The sequence below is a fragment of the Harpia harpyja genome, chromosome 6 (assembly GCF_026419915.1).
Source record: "Harpia harpyja isolate bHarHar1 chromosome 6, bHarHar1 primary haplotype, whole genome shotgun sequence".
Taxonomy (NCBI): domain Eukaryota; kingdom Metazoa; phylum Chordata; class Aves; order Accipitriformes; family Accipitridae; genus Harpia; species Harpia harpyja.
Genome location: NC_068945.1, coordinates 2,356,325 through 2,381,483, shown reverse-complemented (window position 1 = coordinate 2,381,483; position 25,159 = coordinate 2,356,325). Strand labels below are relative to the sequence as shown.

Below are 25,159 nucleotides of genomic sequence, written 5' to 3'. Positions count from 1 at the left end.
TAAATCACTAAGGAATGATGGTCATTTCCTCCTTTATTTTTCCTCCCCCTGCCTTCTCTCTCCATACCCTAATCCTCATGTCCTGCAACTGGGGTAGAGCAGTAGTACTTTAGCAGCTGCTAGGGCTCTGTTGAAGATTGTCACTCGTGCTTGAACTCACTTGAGGGAGAGGCTAGAAACTGCTTTGTGCGACATGTTGTGCCTGCCTTTTTCCCTTTACTTAGAAAGATTTCCGCAGACTGTGAACAGAGAATAAGTAATTTGAAGACATTAGTCATTAAAAACAACATCAACCTGGAACAGTTTAGTAGTTAAACAGCAAATCTTTTATGAATCAGCTGAGCAAGAGACTATAGGTGTGATCACAGCTGCTGAGTGGTGGTGTTGCAACTCAGTGAGACTATACAAATTTGTGCAGGAGGTGGAGACTTAATTAATCGAATACGATTTCTGAATAAAGCTTCAAATCACAGAACAGGTATGTGCATGCTAATGCAGTTCACATAGCCAAACTTCTTTTCTTCTTTTTTTCTTTTATTTTTTTTTTTTCTTTTCAGAAATGTAGAGTGTGATCTAATGACTGTGGAAAAATCCTGGCTGTTTCCTTTGATAAAAATAATGGTGCCTTAAAAAAAATACTAACCAGTAAATAATGTGATGGAAGCTGTGTTTGGGAACAGGTGTTTGGCACAGCTATCTAGTCTCCCGTGTAAGTAACCAGTGGAATTTCTGAACCAGGGAAACTCATGAACTTTATTCATCATGTTTTTCCTTTGCCAGAATACATACCCACAGTGTGTTCAAACAGAGTTTGTATTCTTGAGTTTACCCAGATGGGAATGTGCAAGTGGCAAGAAGTAGGGATAGTGGTCTGAAGAGTCTGAGCGCCGTGGTAAAAGCAGAGATAAATTAGATGGAGCTCTGAAAAGCCTAAGAGCCACAGTAAAAGCAGAAAATTTTTTGCTTTATCTCTGCATATACTCCTCTGAAACCCTCATGAGCTTTGATACAACTGTGGGTTTCCTTGCAGATGAGTGGTGTTGAGAGGGATGAATACGAATACCTCAGCAGCAATTAAGAATTTGGTCACGCCATGGTTTTTGAAGCAGGTGTGGAATTTGGCTACCCTGGTACTGGGCCTTGTAACAGGCAGTGAGAGCAGTCGTAGGCCGTTTCAGTGCAAAAGCATCTGGTGTAGTTTGATTCATCATTAATTGGCTATAATGAGGGTTGGTTTAAATGGTATTTTTAGTGCCCAAAGAAAGGGCGGTTTCAAAAGTACTGGTATTTTAAAAAAGCAACAGGACTTGTTGTGATTCTGATTGTCTACTTCGTAACAATAATAAATGTACATACAAGAGCGTGATTAATGAATTCTGAGTAAAGAGAAAGGAAGTGGGGAAAACAAACACTTTTAAAAGCTGGGAGAGAAATCTTAAATTTCTATGAAATTCCAATTAAATTTATGTTTACACAACACATGTGTCTGAAGTGCAATCTCTTTGGGATGCAATCTGAGTGTGAAACTGAAATAGGCCATTATTCCACCAGGTTATTAGAAATACTGTGCACAGTGATTTCACCATATTTTGAAAATGAAGAATGATTTCCACAGATTTTTATAGAAGTTAAGTCGAGAAGGCAAGAAAAAATATGTATGTGTACATGTCTTGCAGGAGCCTCAAAGTTATATCCAAGCACATGGTGCTTTTACTGGTGGATTATATGGAAAAATAATAGCGTTCAGATGTTTAGGTTAGCCAGAGGACAGCAACTATCCTGGATTATTGAGGTAAGGTGCAGCAAGTTTTAAGTCAAATGAACTTGGAGGTTGCATATAGTGCTTGGCGTTTATATAAAGCAAGCTCAAGGTTGAATGCAGCATTCAAGTTGTAAAATGGATGTAGAATGGGTAAAAAAACCCTGCAATTACTTCAGTGACGATCCATTCAGGTTAAGAATTTTCATCTTTGCTGTTGCCATAGCAATCTGTTCCCCTGTCACTACCACATTAAAAATCCATTCTGTAAAACTGTTGTTGCCAATATTGAACACATAACAGACAAAAACATTTTTTTAATAGCTTAGGTGTCTTATTTGCAACAAGAAGAAGACCTAGATCTTAGAGAGATGCATATGTACTTTAAAAAGAAAAAGATTAGTGTTTCCATAATACATTGTAGGAACACAATATTTGTGCTGCAGTATTGATGTCAGTATAAAATAGTTTGCAAATAATACAGCAATGCAGTGAGTTGAACTCAAATAATTGAACTGTTCTGCTAAGATATAACAAACCCGTATGTTCCTGGGTTAAGTATTTATTTTGGTAACATGCTGTAGTGAAAGGCTTTTGAAACTGTGTGGCTTTTTAACCTTCTGTTACCCATTGAGTCTGATTCTCTTCAGTGATTGGCTTCGGTGATTTTATCTGTACTGGTATAATTCTGGAACGGGAGGAGAGTTGTGTCCCCTAACAGTTTTGCATTTGTGATATAATGCTAAACTGCCCATGTACCCAAGCTCAACAATGAGTTTGTTGGAACAGGTCCTTAAGCGTTTGTTAGTACATCCAAATGAGAGGGGAAAGGAATTTGTAATTCAAAGCAAACATAGCAATGGTCTGACAAATGCAGTTACCCAAACTGAGTAACATGTAAATATCTTTCAGTGAAGTAGAGATACATATCTGTAGATATATATTTATATATGTGTATTCGTTCAGGGCTGAAATGCAGAAGTTTACTAAAATGACAAATGTGCGTAAGTCATGGATTTAAAAATTCAGGCATTGACTAAAGAAATCAGAACATAACAGTAGGAAACTGAATGTATGGCCCATAGTCCGAGCATTGACAATGTAAATCTCATCCTTGTTTCTGCCTCAGCATCCTTTTATCCTCTAACCATCTCTAGCCTTCATCCTTTGAATTCTTATTCTTGGTCCATACCATACTTTTTTGTTTCACTTTTTATGTCTTCTACTTGCCGCTATCCCCACACTTCTATCCCTTGGCTGCCTTTGAGAACCTTGATCTAGGGATGGTGTTGATTTAATGTGGGAGAAGCATAGGAGAAGAAAATATAGCAAATAGTTATAATGCTATTGGGTATTAATAGAAGAATTGAGGGCGAGAAGTGGTTTTCTTTTTTAACTGCACTTGGCAATATCTTCTGAATTTTTCATTTTCTTTTGGTTACATGGGAGTAACTGCTTTTTTTGGCTTTTCATGCAACCGTGTCCTCCTGTTTTGGGGCTTTTGGGTTGGTTTTCCTTTTTTTTAATTCTTATTACTATTTTCTCAGTGAGTAAACTGACCACTGGAAAAGATTATTTCATTTGCATCTCTTCGCCTGTTTTTGCAATTCAAAATGTGACCCTTTGGAGCATGCTACTGGATGACATTTACCCAGCAACTAAGATTGCAGGTCAGCTATACAGTGGGCCTGCTGCGGTTCCTGTCCGAGGGCACGTGTGGATTGCTCAAGCAAAAAAGGTGTCCCTGACATGCCAGATACCTGTCTGCTCTGTATAGGTCACTGATGACAGGGGTTTGGAAGTGGTTTGTGTTGCAGCCTCATGCGTTCATTAGCCATTAACTCCTACAATGGGTGATGCAGTGGCTGAGGTTCCTGGTCCAGTCCAGGGCTGGGGCTGGGGCTTGGGCTTGAAGTACAAGTTAGCAAGGAGTCATGATCTCCCAGATGCTTGCCTGGGATAATAAGTGCTACTGGATGTAAAGTTTAGTGAATTAAACCGTAGGAAATACACCTGATGAATTTGGTTTTATTTGAAAAAAAAAAAAAATCAGTATAAAGATAGTAAGTCTGGCTTAAATGCATACAATCAAATCAAAACAATTCTAAGGCAAACTGAAACTTGGCTCTTCACTTTCCCCCATCAATGCTCCCTCCACATTGTAGGTGTTTCAGGGGGTCACCAGAAAAGCCCAAGTAGACTTAGATAGAGGAGAGATTTGGAGTTATCTTTGACTTTTATGGACCTTTTTTATTAAAATGCTTAGAGCTGTAAATGTAGAAATAAGAAACTCATTTATCTTGGCAAAAGTGCTGCCATAAACTATTCAGCACTCATAAAATAACCTTTTAAATTATTGTTTCTGCTGGTATCGATAAATTCATACAAAGTGCTTAAAGGTCAGGCATTGCCAGAAAAATGTCTTTTCAGCTTGTTAATTAAAGGTTTATAAGAACGTGCACCAGCTTGCTCTTTGGACAAATTGGAAAAAAAGGAAGGAGAAAAAAAAGGCCCACATGGATGAAAATGATAGTATGGAATCAGTGAGTGACAAGTGTTTGATCCACCAGGCTCACCATGGCAAGCCTGGACAGTTTGTGAGTGAAAATAGGTGGTGCTGTTAACACGAGGAAAAAAAGTTTATTTCCCTTTTTGGGGGGGAGGTACCTTGATTACTCACCTCTTGCAGCCCATGGGCTTGAGCTGAGGACCCAGCTAGAACTGAAGTATTAAGGTAAGCGTGAGCAGTATTCGTCCTGTTACAGCTTGAGCCATGGGGAGTTAGTCCAGTTCTCATTGCCTGGCCAAGAACATCAGATAAGGACGTTTACTTTTTTGTTTGCCAGGCAAGTGGTTTTATTTGCTCGTTTATTTACTACTTAAACTGGAACGAAGCACTGCTCTGAAATGCACTGAAAAATGTACCCAGAGCCAAACTGCGCAACCATCCGTTCTAGCACCTGCACCTCCTTCACTGCAGAGACCATAAGTGCGATTCCCTCTGTTTTATACTTCACCTCTTTCACACCCGTCATCGTGGAGACATCCTGGTCTGATCGTTAAAATCTGACCTAAAAATTAGGCGACTCAGATGTGACTCTACATCAACAGATGAGATGAGGTTAATCAATCACTTGGATGGGACACTGAAAGTAAGAAATCTGGCTTGCATTTCCACCTGTACAACAGTCTAGCTCTGACAACATTATTTTACCTCTAAATCTCGATTTTTTTCATCACTAAAATGGAGACAATAATACCGACCTAGGTGAAGTACCCTGAGATAACAGATGAAATGTGTTACAGGAAAACTACAGAGGTTTCTGTCATTGAATTCTGCTGATACAACAGCTTGAACTATTTATTGCCCAAGCTGGGAAACAATAACAAAACAATGTAAATAGTGAAAAGTAAAATAGATTTCTTAGATATCTCTCTGTTTTAACATACTATAGTGCTATTATTAATGTGAGATTAACATTTTGAATTTTCCCTTGGCCATATGATTTTTATACTGAGATTGTTTCCTTGAATATTAAATAACAGATCCTTACTATAAAACCATTTGTAAACAGGAGACTGCATCTTTGTCACTGAAAATTTCATAACGTAAGAACGCCATAATTTGTTTTTGTTCTCTCGAGATCGCTGCAGAACCCCTACTTCAGGAAAATAAATCTGATGAATTTTTTGAGCGTGCAGGTGACAGAACTAATGATAGTTCATTTCTCTGATACCCACAGACAATACATCCTGGCTTTGTCTTCAAGTGAAGCTAAAAGAACAGTGCAGAGTAGTTTTATGGCGTTCCTTGTTTCTTCTCTCATTCCCCTTCCTTTTGGCTCAATTGTTCAGTGTTTTGAAACATAAAACAGAATTGGCCCAACGATGCACCCAGGGGCTGAGATGAGCTCCTTCCTCACAGGACAGAGGCATTCTGTTCTGGGCAGGGTTAGTTTGTTGGTTTTTTCCTTGTGATTGATATTTGAAGTAGTACAAGGCAAGACATGAGTTGCTCAGACATGGAGGTTTTGTGCATCCTACCAATTGATAACTGTATCTTATCTAACTTCTGAGTAATTTGATTCTTATCTTTATAGTCAATTCCCAATTTCACTCAGTGTCAGCACTTCATATTTTAATACATGGTATTCTGTTGGCCAGTTTGAAAATCCTTGCAAATCCATGTGTATCGGTCAGAATAGGACTATCAGAATGTGTGTTTTCAAGGTCAGAGGTAGCATATATAAAAATGACAAGAGGTGCAGCCACACTTGAAGCACGACCTTCCAGAAGGAAGAACTTGTTTTAACTTTCTGTAGAGGATGTATGTGCAGCCCAGGAGAAGTTGTGGTGCTCCTGGTGTTTCCAGGGAAAACTCAGGCTTCACTTCATTGTGAAAGAAATCTCATTCTATTTATAAACAGTGTTGGGATGGAGGGAAAATATAGATCATACTTGTGATAAACTTCCAGTTCCTCTAGTGTGGGTTGGAAAGTTCATTTTGGTATTCACCTTAAAAAGCAAAATAACTGGCCTGAATTAATTTTAGTTCATGCTAATATAAAGCAGGAAGTTGTGATATGTCTAATCGGTGGCAATAGCAGCAGGTGGCAGCTCAAGTTCTCCTTCTCTCCACACCGCAGGAATTCATCACGTTGTCCTTCCCAATGTGTGAAGCTGTGATATGGTAGACAGGGCAAAGAAGTCATTCTTTCAGATAGTTTATAGTATCCTTCCCACTGTTTTTATTCCATGTGTCACCCTGTAGGGATAACTGTGGTGGAAATACCCCCTTCTCTTCCTCGCTCTGCTGCCAATACCTTTACTTCTGCAGGAAGGTATAACTTACTTGTTCTGGCATCCATGGGTAGAAATACTGCTTTCTCCATGCCCCCTCCCCAACTCTACCCTTGGCTCAAGACAGAATTTTAATGGAGTCTGTTTTGCCATGGATAATCCAGGGTACTGATAACCCAGGAGTACTCAGGAAAAGTTGTCTTGCATGTTTATAACTGTACAGCTCTCCTTGTTGTTTAACTCAGGCAAATCTTATGCAAATTTTAATCTTTGCTGAATATATAACATCACACCCCCAAATGTCTCCAACAGGAGTAGCAGAGTTAAAAATATAAACTCTGTAGGACAAGTTTATTAAAAATATTCTGCATGAAAATGCACGGTACTCTTCTCAAACACTGTAGTTAGAATGAAATAGACTGGTTTACCCCTTTGTTGTTGAGGTCTGAGGAGAACTTATTGGCATGGACCTGACGCAGTTTTACTTTCCTCGTGCTGGTTACATGGCAGTTTCCTTTTTATTGACAAATTTCATTACCAGATTGGGGTAATAATAGCATACTTTATGTTACTGGCTGTGATACTATACTTTTGTTCTGAGGGGAGTTAAATTTAGAGAAATTCAGCTGAATCTGTTTTTCTTTCCTTATTATCCGTTTCTAGCAGCCTGATAAGTTTTTGTGATCAGTGATTAAGTGCCTCTTGCTCTTATCATGACAGTTATCTGCTTGCTTATATTGCCATGTCGTCCCAACAGTGATTAAGAAATGTTAGATAGAAGTTACAAAACCTTGTCTTAAGAATACTGGCCAATTAACGAAAATATGAACTGTATTCAGGAGTAAAGGAATGAAAGAGGGTGAAGGGGAAAAGTTTAGCTATGTTCTTTAGACCTATGGCCCAATCTTAAATTTATAAGCTATCTGTCCTTTTTAATGGAGAAAATAATGTACAAGTTATTTACAACATCTCAGATCCAGTATTTTAAGAGCCTCTGTAGGTGAGGCTTGAAAAAGCGGTGCCATTCAGGCCATCTATAACAGAACTCGTAAATGTACATCTATAGATATCTGTATCACTACAGACAGATGAAAAGTCAGAAAAGGATTGGGGCTAAACAGACACAGAGATTTGGGGGAGGGGGAACTTGTATGTACTTGACTCTCTATTACAAAAACATATTTTGCTTACTCTTGGTATCTAACTGTATTCATAAGGGCTAAAGATAATACTGCGTTAACATATCATTTCTCCATCTACAATGTAAACTTTGTGTAGAATACAGCAATGTATTTACTCATAGAAGGAGCTACCTCAAGTGTTTTAAATAAGCTTTGAATAGAATTGTTATACAACTAAAAGAAGGGTGAGTAGAGAAAAGAAATGTCAATAGTAATAGCTGCTGTGTTGGCCCAAATGGATGTCATCTTAGCTGAATGTTATGTTACAGTGTGCTGTAGTAGATTTATAGGTAGCTTTCAGTTTTAATAATTCAGTATTTACTATTTACTAAGACACAGTGAACTTCTCTTGTGACCCTGGCTACCATGAAACGCATCATCTTACCAATGCACATTTTGAAGTCTCACTGTGGTGTGTTTCACCTTTCTTCAGATCTCCTTTGAAAACAAGCTAGTGCCTAGACAGCCTTCAGCCATGGCAGCACACTTGTATTTTCTTTGTGTACCAAAAAAACTTGAGAACAATGAGATGTATCCTTTGCGCTCAGAATTACCAAACGCTCTAAGGAGGCAATAGGCTTTACTTACCCGTGCTTTGTAGAGAAGGTTAAAGAGGAGGAAGATTCTCTGACTCTTTAGGCAGGAGAGAGAGCTTCAAATGGGCTGGTGTATATATCATACCCTTCTGTCACCAGTTGGGAAGAGACAAAGAGCTGGAAGGGGAACTGCTGGGTCGGGCAGATTCCATCTGGGGAAGCTATGCAAGTGTCTTAAGCTGTGTTCAACTGTTTTTCTTCCAACAGACTTTGGGAACTATCACTGCAGTGCCCATTAAGGTTCCTCAGGTCAGCTCCTTGCAGAGGTTGGCAGGACAAGGACCAGCAGTGCTACCTCAGGTACAAAATACAGTTCCAAAGTGGGGGGTTGTGTCATTTTATATGTGTTCTACTCTGTTCCTGTCTGGTGCCCAGGCCTGGGTAGGTCAGCACACTCATTTTGCTGAATAAAGACTCACCTTCAGTGAGTGGAACAGCAGAGTTGTGATTTTCTCCACTTCATGAAAAAAAAAGATAAATCGGTTTTCTTCTGGGACCATACTGTTAGCACAATGAAAAGCTATAAAAAATCTTGTAGATTCATTGTGGAAGAACAAAGTACATACGATGAAATGTAAATTTATGCGTTATGAGATGAATCACAAATCACAGAAGTGAAAATCTGCAATTCTGTAATTAAAAAAAGTGGTGGAACTATTAACCTTTCTCTTCAAGATTTAGACTCACACATTCTTTTACTAACTTACTAGCCTTATCCCTGTCTATTCCAGCATAAAGTTTTGGCCCAACTAACCCAGGTGCCAGACTGAGGCAAGATTGGCTGGGTAGGAGTGAGAGGAGAGTTACACTCATAGATTTTAAAAATCTTTTCAAACCGTGTTTTCTTTTCTGAATATCCATCACCGTTTCCCTAACCATAGACTTTATTCCCCATTTCAACCCCCTTTCTTGAAAGTTTTGGATGTCATTTTCAAAAAGTGTTTTGCTGCAGTTCTATGGTTTGCTTTTGGGATTCATGGTTATTAAGTATAAATTAAGCATAAATATATTTCTCCCTGTGTGGCCCTTAGAGGTCTATTTCTCCTATGTGAACACTTTTCTAGCATTGAAGTCAATGTTGGGTCTTCCTATTGTTCCTTTTTTTTCCCCCTAATATTTTCTTAGTGGCAGAATCTAGTAGAAGATCTGTGAGCTAAATCTGCCTGGAGGAAGGAGTATTTCCAAGATAAAGTTCTTAAATTCTCTCTTTAAATTACATTTTGTGGAAGGCAAAGTTGTGAACATAAAGAAAGGTTATAGTTTTCTTATCAAGTTCAAGACTTTGCTTTTCATTTGTTCGTACAGCATAATAACACATTGATTTCTGCCATTTTGGGGTGTCAAAGATGAGCAGATTGCTCCTGAAAATAGATGAAGTTCAAGAGCAGTTGAAAGACCTGTAACAGTGGCTTAAATTATCATTAAGGTTATGTTTCAGCAATGATGATGGCATTGCAAATGCTGCACTTAGAGAAGCATCAATGTTCTATGCTTTTGTTAAGTAGAAAAATTTTCATTCAGTGTTAGATTCAATTTTGAAGAAGTGGAAAAAGTGAAGGAAGCTGATTTCCTCAACTTTTTGAAAAGAACACATATCCTTTCTGTCTTGCTGTTTAGCTCATGGCAACATTTTTGTTTGTATTTCGCTTTGTTTCATTCCTTTCCTGGCATGGCCTTCAATTTCAGACCTGTTTATCCAATCATACTTAATATTAATGAAACACCAACACTTCCTCAGCAGCCCTAAGCCGTAGTTCGCTAAATTTTCTATTTCATATAGAGAGCATGGGAAATAACCACGTAGCAATCTCATTTCTGTCAAAACTAAAAATGAAGTAGGCAGCTGTATGTAAGACCACATTATCACAGGTACTTCTTATGTTCTGAGTTTTTTCTGGCTTTTCACAGGCCAGTGCCTCCTTCTTTAGCAACAGCCTGCCCCATTTGCAGGCTGTGTCCTCCTCTGCAGTTCATCATCGTCTATATGTTCCTGTCCCACTCAAAGCTAACGGAGAAGTTTAAAATTCCCATATTGTTTCCTGGTGGGGAACTGCTTCCACCTGTCAAAGCTTTCTGCATGGTGTCTAAAGAGAGATCAAGTTTTCATCTATGAGTGGAAAGTTTGGCTTCTAACTAAATAGTCTCCAAAATACATTTAATATAGCCATAAGTCAGAGTGATGTAAAGCTGTCATTCCTCAGATACAGCTGGATATGGGTGATCTGGGAGGCCACTGTAAGTGAGCTGCAGCACTGTATCACTGTGAAAGTTCTCCTTTGTAATAACTGTAGGTGAGTGTGCAGTCACCTGTGGCAAATTTTGAGGGTCGGTAGGAATTTGTGGTCCAGGAGAACTGGGAACTTCAGATGGAAATACAAAAATGCCAGGAAGCAAGGCCATGTAATACCGCAAAGGTATTATGCTAAAGAACATCTCTTCCCTCTTCTCCCTCATCGCTCTGAGAAAACAAGCACCAAATTAAAAATTAATTTGGAAATTAAGGGGTGGATAGTGTCTTCCAGTAGGAGCCAGAAAATGTGCAGAATTAAATCCTATCACAGTCCATGCGATCCTGTTATGCATCAGACTTGGTTACAGAGCAGGCTGGCTACTAACCTCCTTTTGTCCCCCCCCGGGTGACAGGCATGGCTCCTGTGCCTTGCTCGGAGTTAGTGGCACAATCCTACCATTCTAGGACGGACTTTCTGAGGGGCAGCTTTGCCACCATTTCCCAAGCATATTAATAAGCAGGGTCCAACTGAGTTTGGCATCTGCTAAAAACTTTACTTTGGGTGCCTGTGTAGCAGCAAATTAAAAGGACAGCTTTTTCAAAACAAAACAATGTTGATCACTCCTCTACCAAGAAGTCCACAGCACAAGCAAGTAAAGCAGTACAATGTCTGTACTCACGCACGTTAACTGTAGCTGAATCTTGTTCTGCAAGTTATTGTACCTTCCCCGACCGCCACCTCTGTGATGTCTAGCTTTAACAGGGAATTGTGTAGAGCCCTAATAGCAATGAAACCATAGCAGCAAAGGCTTCCATAAGCCCACCTGCACGCCTGCCTATTTACTCAAGAAGCCAAGTCTAGGTGTAGTTTGTGTGAGTGCAGTGACAGGCCCAGTGGCAATCACCGAAGCTGGCTTAGTCTTGTCTGTATGTGCTGCTGCCTCTCTTCTTGTCTACGGAGGGGGGAAAAGCCTGGCTGGGTCCCTTTTGGGATCCCTGCCGTGTTAGGAGCCTACTTGTCACTGAGTCGCCCTGTGGAAGTCGCTTCACTCTTAGCCAGACGGATGGTACTTCTGTTTCAGGTGCATGTAGATAAGTGGGATTAATCCAGGTCAGTGTTTGCATTCTTGACCGCACACCAATTGCTACCTGACATTTCTCCTTTTGGCCGGTCTCATCATTTCTTTGGGATTTCACACTCCCTTTAGATTTGGGTGTAGGCATGAGAGGCATAGACATTGCCAGGCTGGCTGGAAAGAAACAGGGGACTCCTTCATTTAAGGGCCCCTCATCACATCTAAAGGAGTTTTACATTTTTGATGCTTTCATTCTCCTCATCTAGACAGCCTCTTTTGATTTACCTCTATGCAGTCAAGCAGGAAAATACCACACAAGTAAACTGAGGCACTTAACAATACTTGTGTAAAATAATACATACAGCTTTCTCATTTTCCACATTTGTACAGATACTTGTCATTTGTTTTGTTCATTTGAATGGGTTTATGATATGACCCCCTGGGAGCTCTTCCATATGGGGAATGAAGTTTCAAAATCTGCACATTCACAAATGGCAGCAAAATCCCATCACTTAGTGCAGAACTGCTATTAAATGGTGAGCAAACAAACATTAATTACATGTTCATTGCACAATACAAACAATATTTCTTTAGGCATTCATTATTTGCCAAAACAAGCCTCTTTGACAGACCTTTTTTCTTTTCTTTTTTTTTTTTTAATTTTTTCTTACAGAATATGAAGTTATTTTTGCTTTCATCAGATAAACAACATTTCTGCTATGAGCTGTGATGTGTGGGAAGTTAATTCCAGATAGTCTTTCTCTTCTTACTTTGGCCTTTGAGGTTTAGAGCTGGGTGAGATGTTCTGATACTGCAGACTCTCCACTGCACTCTGAGAAGCAAATCCTGGAGGTCCACTACTCAAACACATGGGTGATGTACTCTCTTACTCTTGAGCTGTTCCTCTGCTTTATGGCACCCATCAACTGTAAGGAGAGGGTGGCCTTATGTCAGGTTGGGGCTCCAAATTCCAGCTGCAGTGCAGACAGTCTGTCTATTTTGAACTGGTTTACATAAAAATTTAAGTCAGACTGTAGCCACCTGAAGGCACATGGGAAATCTTATTTTCTGTTCTTCAAATGGAAGATTTTAAATGCAACAGTAAAGATATTAAAATAAACCTCCCATTTTGTTGTCGGTAATTTGGGCCCAATCCAATTCTCGTTCAAATTAATGGAGGGGCTGTGATGATTTGAATAGCAGTTAAATCAGATTATAATGCTATTTCCCTGACCTATTTTTCCAGTCCTGGTTGAAGGCAGGGCTTGGGATGGCTTTTCTCATGACAATGCTGATTAGAGTAGAGCAGAGAGTTGCATAGCAGATGCCTACGGTGGAGCTATCACATAGGTTAGTGGTGAAAAGAAAGAGGTATGTAGAACCATTTTAGGTGAAATGTGCGTGTTTTTCAATCGGCTCTAGCCAGTTCTGCTGTCAAGTGCTGCTTATTTTTTATCTTCTGTAGTGATTTTAATATGCATAATTCAGTAGTGTCTGAATTCAGTCACTGGGCTGCAGGCGGCTTTGGGATAGGGGCTGTTCTGTTACCGTGTGTTTGTTCATCACTGGGTACCGTGTGAGCCCAGCCAGAGACTGCGGTCTCTAGATGTTCCCAACACTTAAACGCACATTCTCATTTTTAAAATTTCGCGTCATAGTTTTCATGAGCGCAGTTCCACTGATAGCAGCTGCGTCTCTTCACATGTGTAGCAAAACCAACCACTACTCATGGCTTCCCTGGTGATAGGGCTTCTGGAAGATATCTTGAAAGGAAAACGACTCCTATAGACAGAACCCAAGTTGCATGATGCCACTGTGTACTGTAGAAGAAACGTGTTAGCAGATTGGTCTGTGGCAAAGCTTCTCTCTGTTTGCATCGTGAGTCTGAAAAAAACCCAACCCAATCATTATTTTTAAGTGTAATGTTTTAAGACTGTGCAAAGCCATTAGAAAGTGGAAAAATATTACTAAATGCAAGTCAGCCTTTTGTGAAACTAGAAAAGAAGCTAGCAGATATACATGTTTGTATAAAAGGTTACACAGAATTGTGCAATGGAGAGACAAGAACACTTCATTGTTTGTTTGAGTAAGGAATAATTGAATTGGGTAAAGTCGATATTACAATATCAGAGGAGAAAGGGACTATAATCCCCTAAGGGATGTCATGCACCTTTCTGGTATATAACCCTCAGCGCTTCCAGGGGGATGTGTTGGAATGCTAGTGGAGGAGAAGAGAGATAATCTAATTCAAGGTAACTTAATCAGCGTGGTATATAACCAAGCTAAGGGTTTTGCAACAGTATTTAATATTCATTGACTGTATGTGTGCAGAAAACAGAAACAAAATTGCTTTTTCAAAAGAAAGGTTTGCAGAGGCCTGGCTAGCCCTTAATAAATATAGTTGTTAATCTGTTTTATTCTATATAAGCTCTTATACCGTGCTTGTCACTGTATTTGAAGCACCTTCCGGTAATGTGTTAGGCACAAAGATTAACATCTGTTGTAAGCTATTTCTTCTCTCATCCTTTCCATTTGGGAAGAAGCACGTGCAGCTGAGAGTTCTGCTTAGGCTTCCTTTTTATCAGTTTGCTTATTTTTAATAGACATGCTACTATTAATTGCATGCCACTATATATTTCTGTCAGAGGAGTGTAACATAGAAAATGTGTATTGTAGAAAGTGATGAGGTTCTCCACGATAGTCTGCACATGGGAGCCTAAAGTATCCATACAACCCCCAGGAAAGATTCAAGCCATTTTAACACCTGACATGGTACCTTTTGCTCAGGTGAAAACTCAAATGCTGCTTTGCAGAGTATCAGGAAGATGAGAAGAAATGTTCCTTCTCTCCACTGACACCATCGGCATCCCTGCGAATGATGTGGCTTCAGGTCCGTGTCTGGCTTGGCTCTGGACTGTGCGGTGTCTCTGAGCCTCTGTGCCAGATGTAGAAGCTTGCGGCAGGCCTCTGGCCGAATGACAGATGGATAGGAAGGTTTTCTCTGTCTGCGGTACTTCAGCAGGGGCTTGGAGGAATTCACCGCACTGCTTCCCGTCCCCAAGATCTTCATTTTCATCTCCTGATGTCTGAGTTTTTTGTGTGCTTCCATCTTGCTCAGGCTGTCAGCAGACAGAAACAATTTTTGTCATTATTTTTATTATTATTTTGTCTTCCAAGTTTTTTGATTTTGGCTAGTAAATGAGTTAAGGCAGGTCAAATCATTATAATGTGCCGTTATTGTTGCCTAGAAGCAGGAAAAGCTCTTAAAGTGAGGGACAATCCAAAGCAGTGACATCCGTGGTCTTTAAAGTGACACCAGAGTTTGACTCCAGCGAATGCCCAGCTGCGTGGATTAGTCCAGAGCTCGCCGATGGAAGTGTACGGGTAGGAGGAAAGCAGACAGATGTTCACTCGGTTGTGCCTAAAGGCTTCATGGACACTTTATATTTAAATTGAAGTAAGTTAATCATAGATGAGTATCTGCGAGAGAAGCAAGCTGACTTGTTACGCTGAAAAGAGTAGAAATGGAAGTAAGTTATTGACTGGTGTGTATCATCACAGTCTAGCTTTTATATTTCTATTGTAATCCTAAACAATAAGGATTAAATTCTTTCCTCACAGGCACATAGATAACTGCATGTTCAAGGACAGAATCATTGTGCAGAAGGAAAAAAAGCAGAAATCCATGTCAACTTCAACCCCTCCTTGTTGGTTTTTTCTGAATAATATTGATTTTAAGTTGCTGGTTTAATAGTAGTTTTCCGCTTCGCAAATATAAAAGAGCCGCTTAATGAATCATCAAGTCAATAGCAGCAATGCCAAACCAGAAAATACAGGCAGTATAGCTGAGGAGAAAATGTATATTTCATTAGCAAAAGTCAGTCAAGTCCCTGTGAAAATACAGTTTTGTGTTCAAAACACTGATAACATTTTTAATAGAGAACTCCCACCTGACTGCCTTATGCCAACATCCACAAAAAGCAGAGCTGGCAGATTCCCACACAAACATCCCTCTCAGCAAAACTTCCATTTCTGTAGTATCAAGCAAAGCTGAAGGAGGAGAAGAACTAAATGAAATAGCTTAAAAATTGCACAGGGGTTATATTATCTGTGTGTCACCTTTACACTGATGTTGGCTATCCATGACTAACAAATTGAAATACCAAAGCACAGTAGGTATACAGTCCAGTGGAAAACGTCTGATATAGTGCACATAATTTGAATGTGTGTGAAAATACCACAGAGTGATTCTTGGGTTGCATGGCGTGTAAAATGAGAGACTGGGGTTTGGTTCGAGGTGCGAGTTGCAGTTCTGGCCTTACTGAAGTCCATTCAAATTTGCTGTTGGTTTGAGTCAGATTAAGATTTCTTCCCTGGTCCTCACTGTCCAGAGCAGCAGGATCGGAAACATGGGCTGGAGAAGTTGCTTGGGTTTTGCCCTGCATTTCGTATCATTCTTCTGTGGCTTCCCAGGCTAATATTCCAGGTAGATGCTAAGGAGAGGCTTATGTTGTACGTGAACACAGAATTCACTGAAACGGGTCATCTTGCCTGGGGTTTCCTCATGATACACGCTGAAGAGTAACTTCCTTTTTGTGTAGCCCCATCAAGGGGAAGGAAGAAAAGTGTATGTGGATCCGTAGTCAGGTGTGGTTTTAAATCTTCCCCCTGCGGCAAGAAAATAAACTGTGTTTATTTTGCCTGTGGCCTCAGACCAGGCTGAAGATAATAGGAGCTTATCGGGAAAGGAACCAAAAATCAACCAAGCTGGAAACACTTGTATTCAGGTCAGTTGGGCAACCTGTATTTTAGGGTGTGTCATTGCTGTAAAGTTACACAGAACCTTTTCTTTTGCATAATTTTTATTGATTAAAAAAGAAGAAGGAGAGAGTTGGTCCGCAGCTGGCATAAATAGGCACAGCTTTACTGAAGTCAGTGTGCATCTGTTCATTCTGGTGAAGGATATAATTACCCCATATTGCACTCATTTTATCAGCCATTGCTAATGTTTTCTATGTGATCCTCTAAAGCTTTTCAAGAATGAAAGCTCTGTCTGCTGCTCCCAGCACTTTGCCTCTGTGACATATGAATTGTGCCAAATCCATGTTGAGTTTTTGTTTTTAAGCTCCGAGTACAAGGGTGAAGTGAAAATAAAGTGTGAATAATGGTCTTTCTCTCAAAGGCAATGTGATATTGCGTTGAGCTGAAAAATTTAGTCTCATACAGATCGGCCCTGCCAGTATGAAGGGCTGATTGATGCTGAGCACGATCCAGCTGATATCTGATATTGGGGAGGGGGAGGGCTCTTCAGTGTTGCTGACAAAGCTGTAACAAGATCCAGGGACTGAAAGCTGAAGTTAGGCAAATTCGACCTCACAATAAAATGCCAGTCATGCACGTAATAAAATATTATAACAGTTTATTAGGGCTCGTGATGAATTAATCATTAAGAAGCCTTTAGTATTTTTTTTTAAAATCAACCTTCAGTTTCTGGGAGAAGTTCTATGGCCAGTCTATGAGCTGGAGGATCATGGTGATCCCTTTTGGTTTTATAATTGAAGTGCACTTGTTAACTTCCCTTCTTTGCTAGGCCGTAAGGAGAACACATTTACCAGAATTGCACCTGCAGATCTGCACAGAGATAACTGTTCTAATTAAATCCTGTCCTTTAGGACTACATGGAATTGCCCACAGAGATGGGAGGAATTGTGTGCTTTCCTTCCCTTCTCCTCCTTTTCCCCCATACTTGTTTGGGTTGGATCTTGAGGGCTTATTTTGTAAGAGTTTTCCTTTTTTACCTTCTTTTGCTTTACTACAGCGTGGGAGCGGCTGACCTGATGGGATGTAGCTCAGGAAATAGATTGCCCGTGATCACAGTTGCCTTTGTCAGTGGTGACACACATCAGGCTCTCCCACCTCCACCACTCAGCAGTTTGCTCACCTCTGCGGTATTCAACAATTTGTGCTCTTGAGAGCTGGAATGATGTTTCAGTGTAATGGAAGCCTTTGGACATCTGAATATTGCCGCCTAAAATCAAATGTTTCTGTTATTGTGGGTATTGAGGAAACTCAAGAACAACATGGGTTTGTAAAATCATTATATTCAAGAAGAAGCTCTCTCTTCTCCTGCATTTAGAGCCCCGGTAGTATCACATTCTGTTTTGACAGCTGTCAGAAGTTAAATGAAAGATATTCAGGGAGAGGAGGGTTGAGCTACAGGAGAATTGTTATTTGCAGCACTCGCCAACAGTTCCAGTTTTCGCTTGGTAACATACATGCTGTCTGTTATTCTTTCTCTTTTCTTCTCCTTTGCTGAACTTTTGCGCCTTTTATTTCTGTGGCTCTTGTAATGGGGACCACTGCCATCCAAGCTGTGCTACTTTCAGTAGAAAACATCTTTTTGATACCTTTCATGTGAAACGCAGTCCGTGCCCTGCCCTAGTTTTTCTCCAGTTCTTCTTCAGTGACTGTCAACTTCCGAACTTCTGCTAGTGCCACTGTCCTGCTTTCATGTCCCAAATTTAAGCTACAGTTTTGCCATGAGGAAAAGGAATTTACTCTAGCTGTTTCCTTCTTTTTTTTCTTCCCAGTTGACACCATTTATTCTCACAGGTTACTGTAGCAGTTTGGGTTTTAATGTGAAACTCTGCTAAAGGTCTTTCACTTAGCTGTTTATTAAGTGCTTACACTTAGTGTTTATATTCATGGGGGGAAGGTTCGTAGGTGTTAGAGCACGAGGGGCTTCTATGCTTGCTTTCTGTTTTGGATTCATGCCTGCAGGCTGTAGAGGTAAACATTATTCTAACTTTAACTTATTTTAGCTTTAACTCAGGAGCACCTGAAACTTCTTCTGTAGTGAGCCCTTTTTATTATTCTATAACTGCAAATAAATATGCTGTCACAACGTTAGCTGAACTTGCTAGGGAATTTGCAGAGGCGGAGGCTCTGAAGACCGCTATACCTCCTTTGTATCACACGGTGGCAGAAAACGCCCGGCATATGTTCCTGTGCTGTACCAGTTTGGCAAGTCGTATCAGGTATTTCAGTATAGAGCGCTTTATAGAGAATACGAGTCAATATATATGTGTAATAGTGTAGAAAAGATAATTATATAGCTGGAATATATATATAGGCATTTGGCTTTAATTAGGCTTTTGATTAAATATAAAAGTGCAATTAAGAGTGACAGATACAGTAGATCCTGGTAGACTACATGACAGTTTTTGGCTAGAAAAACTCCTGAGCTGATTTTTTGTCAGACTTGATTTTTTCTAAAGATCTCAGTGACTGTTCTATTAAATCTTTGATCTGAACTACTCCTTATTCTCTCTCTCTTTCTTTCTCTCTATATATGGGCTTATCTGTGTGTTTGCAGTATTTCTGTTGGTAACAGATGTTATACTAATTTACAAGAAAATGATTTTGTTTTAAGGAGAGGTGGTAAAATGTATATGTTAGCCGAGCAGCTAAGAATTACATTTGGATTTTTTAGCCATGGTAATACATTTTAACTGTATTTTGCCAAGTTTCTCAGACTTCCTTTCCTGAATAATGATACTATTTCTGTGAACGTGTCTCTGAGCACATGAGCATGAGCAATTTGTTAAAGGCTTACATATGAAAGACTTATATAAGATATAACATAGGAGGGAAAGGATATTAGTATGAAAATATAAAAGTAGAGATTACAAGATCTGCTTGTATAACTGACTCTGATACAGACATGAACAAGTCGCTTTAAGTATCATGTCTCCTATTGCACTGAGCTGTTTATCTTAGAAGCCTTAGTTTTGCAGAATGCCTGGGCCAAGATGGGTTTAAGTCAATCTGCTGTGCACTACTTTTGAACATAAGACCATTAACTAATTATGGATATGAAGCTAATTATAGACTCCTCTCTTAAACAACTTGGCCAGCGTATTTGTCTGGTATCTCAACTAAATAAATCAAATAATCATTACATAAAGTGATGGGATAGAGGAAAAAGAACGAAAACCCCTTCAGTTACTGTCAGTGTATCTTGAATATGTTTAGTCATAGTTTAGCACAGTTTTGCATCATTTCACAGGGGGTCTACGAGGCCTTCCAGTGTTACCCCGAAGTTGTGAGCCGAACACAGCGGCTTTGTCACGAGCCTGCTGCAGGACCTCAGGCAAACCCTCCTCCTTGCTCTTCTTCGGCTCTGTTTCCTCTTTCACTTTCCATCTACCTTGGTTACTGACAATTTAGACACTCCCGAGCAGGACCGTGCCTCCGATACATGTTTGCGCTGCTCGTAGGCGTTAGGATCCTATCGGCAATCGCGGGCCGAGTTATCGAAACGCGAAGAGCTCGCAGTGCCTGGGTTGCTGCGCTTCATACTTGCTGTGGGGACAAACGGGTACGGCTCCTCCTTGACGCGATAGAGGGTGATGGCCAGCCTTGGGAGATGATTTTCTGCACATCAGTAAATCCCTGCGTTTTCATTAAATTGCTTGCTTAGGCTCAAGATTGAAGTCAGCATCATTGGAAGGGCTCCTGTAGACTACAGTGCAGTGACACAGGCAGCTGTTTCCCATGTCTGTCTGTTACAACTTGTCATTTTGTTTCACAGTATGGAAGGTGCGAGAAGTGACAGGACTAAATAAGCACAGAGGGAACCGACTGTTTTATCTGGCCGTGTTAACGAATAAGCTGGGAGTGAAGTTAACTTCATGTGAAGCAGTTTAAATTATTTATTTTCAGTCCTGGAACTGTACTTAACATGTTGTTAAGGCAGAGCCATGTTGACAGGGTGACGTTAATTACCCCACTGGAAACACATCACATTAGCTGAAAACAATTGTTCGCAGCTATCATTCATGGCTCTGGGTAAAGCCGCAGCCTTTGCAAATCTTGGCAAACGGTTTCCCCTCCATCCGTGGAAGTTCCTTCTGCATCCACCCGCAGCTGCAAACTAGCTCTTTACTCGTAGCAACAAAATATGAAGTTTGATGGTTGTGGGTTTCTCTTCTTCCCCTCGCTTTTTTTTTTCCTTTTTTTTTTTTTGGTGAGCTGAGTGATTGTGTGACTGATATCCTCTCCGTTAGACATGGCACATCTTAAAAAATGTGCGGATCTTCATTCACTGATCCACCAGTATAAATGCATATGCTTACTCTTCCTGTAAATGCTTTCCCACAACTCCCTTAATGATTCAGTTCCCACTCCTTAATTCATAGCAAGAGTGTTGTGTCCTTCAGAACAGGAAATTATTGCGTCTGGGGTTTCCATTCTTTGCAGAGGCTTTGGCTTAAACATCCCTACTGAGAACTGGATGTGACTCAAGTGGCATTTGTATGGATGTGTGCTAATAAAAGTGAGGAACTGACTTTTTCCCCCCTTCTTGTTCAGCATTGCAATGAGTTAAGGACTCCAAAATGACGCAGCCGAGGAGCGCTGGGAATATATCTACAAGTAAATGAATGGCTGGCTACTTCGAGTTGCTACATCATGTTTTTCTAGATGCTCCTGTTCCATGGTTAATGCAATTAGGGATTCTACTGGGACAGTGCACGTGTGCAGTGTTTGTTCATTATGGTGTGAGGCTGTGCCTAACAATGTCTAACTCTCTGTTTGTAGGTTAGGCCAAAGACCCTGATTCCAGACAGCCTCCCTATCTCCCCGTGCAGAGACCAACCTTCCAAGCAGCCTCCTACCTTCCAGAAGGCAACCGTAGTCAGCATCAAAAACCCCAGCCCTGCCCTCCCGACTGCCAACAACACCGTCAGCCATGTACAGACGCCTAACAGCCAGTCACAAAGTGTCACCGAGTCTACAGCTATTTCATCACCTCTGAGCAGTGCAGGTGTGGCGTACGCCATCATTTCCACCTCCCCCAACAATGCAACTCCTATCAGCACCAGCGCGACTGTCTCTGTGGTCAACGATAGCATTAAAGTGCAACCACTCCTCATTAGTGCCGACAGCAAGGTAGGTTCTGCTTTTCACGGCATTTTTTTTTTTGGTTATCAAACACAGGAATTACTTTGCAGATGTAAGCAGAATATTCCCCTGGGAGTGCACAGCCCTGTGCAGAGTGGTGTCAGTGGTTCCTTTTGAAGAAAATAATCAGAAAGCGAGCAAAATTCTTAAGGGGACTCATGGACGCTAGTAGACAACTTATCTGTGTACAAGCATAATTTTTAGTGGGAACAAAATGCATCGTTATGTAGCCTGACATTAATGGCACCATATGATCTTCCATTTCCTTAAACCAGTCCTCACTAATAATATCCCTGAATTCTGTGCGGGCTCAAATTTCCTATGGACTCCCTCTTCAATTACACAGTGATACTAGTTATATCGACTGACCCCGGGGGACTATATCAAATAATCAGGCATTCCCTTCTACACTTTCAGGGGAAGACCAAATGAAATGAGAGCTCAGGGTTTCAAAAATGATCAGCAGATGAATCAGTAGGAAAAAAATCAAGTTATGAATTACTTGTTTCCTCTTTGTACTGCTTTTCAGCTTTGAAATGCAAGTACTTCACCACTCTTATACCAGAAACAGGTTCAATAAAGGCTGCCAATGTACCCAGCAGACGTTCACTGTAATTTGCTACTGGGATCCTACTACTTTGGGTCTTGTTGGCAGCACAGGTTCTCAAGCAGTTCTAAAAAAGAATACAGGATGTAGGATGGCTTTTGAGGTAAATAAAAGCAGGCATCTCTTCCCTACATCTCTAACATAATTTATTTTTCTCTTACTTAAACTGGCTGCTCTTTAAGAAAACCATCCCTTTTTATGCTCTTGAATCTTCTAGAGTGACCGAGTTGAGAAAAAGTATATAACAATTAAATAACATTAATTGAAAGTTAGCAATGAAATAGATGGAGAAGGCCCAGTATTCAAATCCAATAACCTTCATCAAGAAGGTGAGCTTGGGAAGGTCTTCCATACTCCTTCATGAAGCTTTGATTATGGGTATAAAATCGCATGTGTAGTTCTGTGGTCAGAAATCGTCCTTCATTCCTTTTAATTTAATAGCTTCTGAGATAATGTTATCTGCACCGTGTAAATCTTCATGTGGTAATTCAAATACGAGCAGCTGGATATACTAACATACATGTATGTATAAGAGATCTGTGTAGTTATTCCTATGGGTTCTAAACCAGAATTAATTTTAAGTTAAAACACATATAGTTTATTTTGTTTATGCAAAACTGGACATCCACTGCTCATAACACATAAATGCTGAGGACTGAACTCTGATCTCAGTTACATGAGTAGTACTGAAGAGTAATCTTCCTTCCCATCCACATGTACTTGCTCTGAAATAACACTGATATGACTGAGGTCAGACTGTGGTTTTGAATGTGTAGTAATCCCATCTCTTCTATCTGTATGCAAAATAAAATCAAAGGAAAGACCTTAAAATCACTGACAACAGGAGTACTAAAGCTAGGCTGCTGAGTCAGCTTCAGAAGTCCTCTAAATAGAAAGTGTCCTAATTTTCAGAGGCACTGATCAAGTGGCTCCCTTAGGCTGCAGTAGGTTTATAATGCACCAATAAAAATTAATTTTTAGAAAGTTAAATATGGAATTAGAAGCCTGACCTAGGTATCTAGCTTTATATTTTTTGGCATGTGACTTGCATTTGTTGTCTGTAGGGGTATCAAGTAAGCCTTCAAAGAAGAATCAAAGGTTTCAGGCAGAAAAATCCAGTTTCATATAGTGAATTCTCTTCTTTTATTTGTACATTGTCTTTTAGGTTATCATTATTCAGCCTCAAGTCCAAACCCAGACAGAAAGTAAAGTGGAGACAAAGAAACCTCCTGAAGAGTCAGCTCAGGGACCCCCTGCTACCAAAAAGAAAAAGGAGGAAAATCCAGAGGTGATCTTTTTTTCTTTTTTTATTTTAGTAAGTTATCTACAGTGTGGTTAAATTATGGGGGCCAATTCTAAACATTTTTCTGTGTGCATACGTAATTACTGCATTTGTGCTCATGGTTCTGCCAGCTGTTCATCTCTCTACCCAATCACTGCAATCGGGGCGATGACCCCACCAGTGAGGTGCTCTGACAAATTTGGTTTGCATCATTCAAACCTTCCAGTGTCACAAAATGTTAAGAATAGGAGGTCTCATAATAATCTAGGCACCTTGTGTGGGTATAGCTGTATTTCTTGTGAAAGGTGTATACAAGCTTAAGATATTTTCTTTTATGATATCAAATATATAACTTTGGGTTTACAGGCAGAGTATGAGGTTAAATTAACATTTCTTTTGTAAGCTGAGCTTTTACATCTTCTTTGTGATGAATCTTGCAATTTTTAGATTGTATTTAACAATACCGTTTCTTGCATTTGCTGTGTACATATCTTCCCACATGTACACAGATTCCTTCTAGTCTGAAACACCTTAAAATCCTTCAAATTGAGTAAGAGAGTAGAAAGCAGGTTATAAGATTAAATCTCTTTCATGAACTATATTTGCGATGCAAACTAAAAATATGAATCAGAAGTCTTTCTAGAAATGGGGTCTCTCTTTAATAGGCATTTTGGGTTTTGACTAGATGTATTCACATTAGATTGTGTGTACTTTTGAGAAAATTTGAGAATTTATACAAACTGAATCTACTTCTATTGTGGAAATGCTCAGCTCATGTAAAATCTTAACCTTACTACTCTAATAAATGTGTAGCATGAAAGCATCCTTGGAGCTGTAGCTTTAGGAGGATTATTACAATATAAATTTATGATGTTACTTGAGGCATGTGGACAGTCATTTGTTTTACCATTTTAAGAGGTTTGTATAGTTAAAACAGTGTTAAGGATAAATAGTGGCTTTTAGCCTAGAATATCACAGCTTTATGCAGAAGCTCTGCAGAACTACACTTAGGTAACCTCCCAAGTTTAAAATCTGACCCTCATATGAATCTTCATTGCCACTGAATGATGGGACTGTAGGGTCCTGTTTTGTTTAGGGAGGTATTTCTGAAAGATTATTTGTTGTGTGGCACCTTATGGGCAGAAAGGCTAGTAGATCCTGCTTAAAAAGAGAATGCTAGAAAAAACATCCATTTTTCTTTGCCTGTAACTCATCCCCACGGAAAGAATTTTGAGTGTCATGGTTTAACCCCAGCTGGCAACTAAGCACCACGCAGCCGCTCGCTCACCACCCCCCTGCAGTGGGATGGGGAGAGAATTGGGAAAAAAAAATTAAAACTCATGGATTGAGATAAAGACAGTTTAATAGGACAGAAAAGGATGGGAAAATAATAATAATAATGATAATGATAATGATAATAATAATAATAATAATAATAATGTGATGCACAATACAACTGCTCACCATGTGCTGATGGATGCCCAGCCAATCCCCAAGCTGACGTGTGCTGCGATGCCCCCAGGCCAGCTCCCCCCAGTTTATATACTGGGCATGATGTAATGTGGTCTGGAATACCCCTTTGTCCATTTGGGTCAGGTGTCCTGGCTGTGTCCCCTCCCAGTTTCTTGTGCCCCCCCAGCCTCCGCTGGCAGGGCAGTATGAAAA

At 40.0% G+C, this 25,159-nt stretch overlaps 1 protein-coding gene across 2 annotated transcripts in view; it reads left to right on the top strand.

Moving 5' to 3' along the window:
- Positions 1-25,159, top strand: part of PHF21B (PHD finger protein 21B) — a 165,054-nt gene that overhangs the window by 114,888 nt on the left and 25,007 nt on the right. For both annotated transcript variants that reach the window (XM_052790547.1, XM_052790545.1), the window contains 3 exons: positions 8,544-8,636; positions 21,243-21,593; positions 23,378-23,500. In XM_052790547.1, the coding sequence (XP_052646507.1) occupies positions 8,544-8,636; positions 21,243-21,593; positions 23,378-23,500 (567 nt within the window). The remainder of the gene's footprint in view (positions 1-8,543; positions 8,637-21,242; positions 21,594-23,377; positions 23,501-25,159) is intronic.